This window comes from Athene cunicularia (assembly GCF_003259725.1).
Source record: "Athene cunicularia isolate RWA chromosome 27 unlocalized genomic scaffold, athCun1 chr27_part1, whole genome shotgun sequence".
Lineage (NCBI taxonomy): Eukaryota > Metazoa > Chordata > Aves > Strigiformes > Strigidae > Athene > Athene cunicularia.
The window spans coordinates 1,209,489-1,213,791 of NW_020799138.1; the positions used below are offsets into that span (position 1 = coordinate 1,209,489).

Below are 4,303 nucleotides of genomic sequence, written 5' to 3' on the forward strand. Positions count from 1 at the left end.
GGGGGCAGGAGGGAATGGCTTCAGGCCCGGGCTGTGGTCTGGGCGCGCTGAGCCCGGCCCGGGACCGCCCGGCCTGGCGGCTCCTGGCCCGCGGCTGGAGGCAACCGCAAGGTTCTGCGCATCGCCCTGTTCCTCAGCTGCGGGTTTCTGGAGCCGAGTCATTACGGGACACGTACCTTCAGCTTAAAAAACAAAAAAACATTCCTGCTACTGGCTGTGAGAAAGACTGAAAAAAAGAGCTGGGCATATCCTGTTGGCTCAGAGATCTGCCTGCCACATAATTCGTTCGAGTCCTCAGTGGTTTTTAAGTCAGTTACGTGATTTGGAAGACTGGCTTACAACTTTTAAACTCTTGAAAGTAGAAATAATTTGTTTCTAGAGGGAGTGTTTTAAAAATACTCAGGAAACAGCTGAACAGGGAGAGAGGAGGGTACTTGCCTTTGACCACACTCATGAGAGACTCAACATCAGGAACTGTGGTCAAGCCTTTGGTAAATTTGCTAAATCGTATTTATCGTGCAGCCTCAGACCATGACAGTGTCCAAAAATGATAACAGTGATAGTATTTGCATAACAAATACGGAACCAGCCATCACAGGAATGATAGTTATTTTTGTAGGCAGCTGTAAAAGTTTAATTCACTGCTTCCATGTAAAAAAAAAGCACTTAAGTTATGAGTTTCCTTTAATACAGCGTGCCAAAAAAAGTAAATGTGAAAAAGAAGTATCAAATTACTGATGGAAAATACTTTTACTCAAGCCTGGTGGCGTTTTGAAGTAGTGTCCCTCTCATTTCATGTCTTGCAAAACTCATTGCTCTACTAAATGTGTGCACTGCCTCACTATTTCACTTCTCTCTCTTTGCAGGGAAGCTGCCGCACTTTCTTCTGCCTTAGACCAAGATACTGACTCTCAAGTGGTTGGTTAAGGTATAAAAACTGTGTCAGGGTTTTCATTTTTAATTTCCTTGAGCTGCTGAACAAATCGTAATTAGGACCACCTCGTAAGATCCAGCGTTCCCATGTGTTGAAAGTTCTCAGTTTTACTCAAAGTTAACATTTCACGCTTACGCTGTATAGGCAAAATGATTCAGTTTTTAACGTGTCTGCTATGAACTAGTCATATTTCAGTCTGAACATCCTCTGTTCCTAAGGATGTTTATAGCCTATTGCCATGTAACTGCCCTACACAACCCATCAGTCCCCAGCTCATTAATTCTTATAAAACAGTATCTTGACTTTAAAGTTTTGTCTGCACTTTTGAATCTTTATAAACGTAAGCTCCTGTGTTTTCAGTCAGATGACTCATTCCTTTCCAAGCCTATAATATTTCTAAGTTACAGACTGATAAATTGTCATGACAGATTTGTAAGTTCATGAGAAAAAAAAAAAAAAAAAACTGGTTATCTTTAAGAGCAGGGTAACGGTGGGAAGAGGATTTAACAGGACAAAGTGTGAAGTCATGTATTTATGAATTACTAGGTATTTTTGCTAACAGCTAGAAGCTCAGTAGGAAATGATAAAAGAGGAAAAATATCTATTGTAAACTTGGGCATGGTGTGAGTAGATATTATAAAGGCAAATATTTTATTCTAGGTGATGCGTAGAGAGATTTTCAGCAGAGGGTCACGTGAATGAGATGTGCGAGGTTCTGGAGAGATGCTGCCTGGGATGAAGGACACAAGTTTTGTCTCTGATCTTCAAGACGGGTGATCTAAAGCACGGATAACGAAAAGGAGGGCCACGATGAACATAGTGGCATTCTTCATAGGCTGGAAAATGCAGGTTCTGTTGATTTTTGCCCTTGAAATAAAAGCAGAGAGAAGACATGATTGTATCTGATGGTAAGTGTGAGGGAAAGTAAAGATTTAAATTGGAACAAATCTGGCAGTAAGGGATGGTCATGGATAATCCTGGGATGGAAAACAGAGGTTTCTGATCATCACCCAGTAGGTTCTAGGGCTTCCTTAAAGTTCATAGGGGTGAGAAGCCTTCCTAATTATTAAATGGTTCTGGAAGGGGAACACAGATTGTCTGGAATAACAGAGAATTAGGCTTGATTATCCCAGCTATCTTTTTTTTTTTTTTTTTTTTTTTTTTTTCCAGAATCTTTTTCCAAGTCATGGAAAAGCATCAATTTAAGAAGCAGTCATCGACACAACACAGAAATAAGTAGGTGAATCATGTTTTTATGTTGTCTTGCTATCACACACCCGAGCCATGGTAATTCGCACTTGCTGGCTTTGGTTTTATGTCCAAGTGACCAGGTCAGATCACAGTTTCATTTGCCACTTGGTTAACTTGTAAATTCACAGGTTGCATGAGTATTATTACTGATTTCTGGACCTCTTTGTGGAAAACAAAAATGCATTAAGCCTCCGTCAGCCTTCTTACCCCAAAGCATTCATCTATCAGTTTTAAAATACAGCCGAGTTGCAGGGCCTAAAAACCCCAACCAAAGCCAAAGCACAATGTGATGAAATAAGTCTAAAACTGCAATAAATGGGTGCAGCACTATCCCCAAGAGTCTAGAAATGACGATGATCAGCACCCTGGGTTGTTGTTTTTGTCTCTCTGGCTCATTGGAGTTTGGAGCTGCAAACACGGACTGTGTTGATGTCAAAGCGTGCCAGGTACGGGCTGTTCTGTATCTTCTGAACATCCTGCAGGTACAGATGTTCTGCGCTGATCTGAGATCTAGGCCAGCTATTACCTTTTTAGGCCTTTTCTCGGTAAATAGCTCTGAGTTTTGGGTGAAGCAAAAGGCCATGACTAGTGCTTAGCTTGCACATCAAGTCAAGGCTGCGTTGGTCTGGCAGTGCTCACGCTTCCTCATGAATCATAGAAGGTCGGAAGGGACCTGTAAAGGTCATCTGGTGCCACCCCCCCTGCCGTGGGCAGGGACATCCTGCACGAGGTCAGGCTGCTCAAAGCCCTCCCCAAGCCCTGAGTGAGCCTCCTTTCCAAAGTCTGTACTAGATGTACAAAAAACATTATTTAACAATTCTCTGAGTGCTTTGGAATTTATATTTTCATTTATTAAACAATTTCATACCTTGATTTTCTTCCAAATAGCAATGCTATTTATGTTAATATTAAGGAAAACAGCTAACAAGTATTATTTTCTCTCAGCCATTTAATGTACAGTCCGAGAAGTGCGATCTGTTAACGAATGATGCAAAGAAAGCAGCATTTGTTTAACAGTTGAGGCTGCCTTAGCATGTTTACATGATGTGTAAACGGAGCCAGGACAAACTGCACACAAAAGAAATGATGCAGAGAAGTTACTCCTTCCCGTGCGTGGGCATCACAGAGCACAACTGCCACACCAGTTCTAATAAAGGCTTGGGCTACTCGGCTCTGCAGTGTAAAATAAAATGAGTCAGAAGCCTGCCAACGCAAAAGAGCTCCGTGTCACCCTGCTAAACTCTCCGCACAAATAGCTGGTGTCCCTTGGGTGACCTAGCCCAAGCTGTCGCAAGCTTTTTTACGCTATTTTGGGTGTTAGTGCTTGCTGTGGGCTTTAAAGGAGAAGGGCTCCCTAAAATGCCCGCTGGTAGTTCTGACGGGCCCGCGGTGGGTTACGCACCCGTTTATCTTGCTGGTGACTCTTTTGCAGATGGAGCTGGCAAACGGCTTCCAGGGGACATGGACCGTGCTGCTGCTCAGAGCCACGGGCTGGCGGGAAGAGTTGAGCTGGTTTGAGACGTGGTGGGCAGCGGGGACCGGGGCTGTCGTTTCCCACCTGCCTTGGCCTTGAACGTGGGAGCCTGTCTGAGCCCCCCGGGTGGGGTTACTCCCCTGGAGCTGCTCCCCGTGGTCCCGTTCCTGACCGTATCCCTGCATAAGGACCTGCCACGGCTGCTTTACCAGTGGAGCCGCCTGATAGTGGGGAAAGAACTTCTCTCCCGCGCCCAGAGAAGCTGTGGCTGCCCCCTCCCCGGGTTGGACGGGGCTTTGGGCAACCTGGGCTAGTGGAAGGTGGCCCTGCCCAGGGCAGGGGGGTGGCACTGGGTGATCTTTAAGGTCCCTTCCAACCCAAAGCATGCTGCAATTCTGTGATGTTCAGGACCTGTTTCAGCCGTTGGCTCTGCCCTGAGCACCTTCTGTGTGTGGCCGTGAGACAGGCAGCTGTGCTGACAAGGGATGCAGGCCATGGTGCGGGGCTGGAACTGGATCATCTGCACGGTCCCTTCCAACCCAAACCTCCCTCAGGTTCTAAGGCCAGAGGGATGTTTTCTGGGGGATCGGGGGGGCTCCCGGCTCTGCCTCCCTGGGGTTCCCCACCCTCCCCGCTGCCCCCCA

At 45.9% G+C, this 4,303-nt stretch overlaps 3 protein-coding genes across 4 annotated transcripts in view; 1 reads left to right on the forward strand and 2 right to left on the reverse strand.

Moving 5' to 3' along the window:
* ORMDL3 (ORMDL sphingolipid biosynthesis regulator 3) overlaps nt 1-89 on the reverse strand; it is a 26,365-nt gene extending 26,276 nt beyond the window's left edge. The window contains exon 1 of the mRNA XM_026864658.1: nt 44-89. The gene's annotated coding sequence lies outside the window, so the exon portion shown is untranslated. The remainder of the gene's footprint in view (nt 1-43) is intronic.
* Nucleotides 1-162, reverse strand: part of ZPBP2 (zona pellucida binding protein 2) — a 6,102-nt gene extending 5,940 nt beyond the window's left edge. Inside the window, exon 1 of the mRNA XM_026864600.1 lies at nt 66-162. Coding sequence (XP_026720401.1) covers nt 66-162 — 97 coding nt within the window. The remainder of the gene's footprint in view (nt 1-65) is intronic.
* Nucleotides 1-4,303, forward strand: part of IKZF3 (IKAROS family zinc finger 3) — a 49,836-nt gene that overhangs the window by 7,963 nt on the left and 37,570 nt on the right. The gene's annotated exons all lie outside the window — the stretch shown is intronic.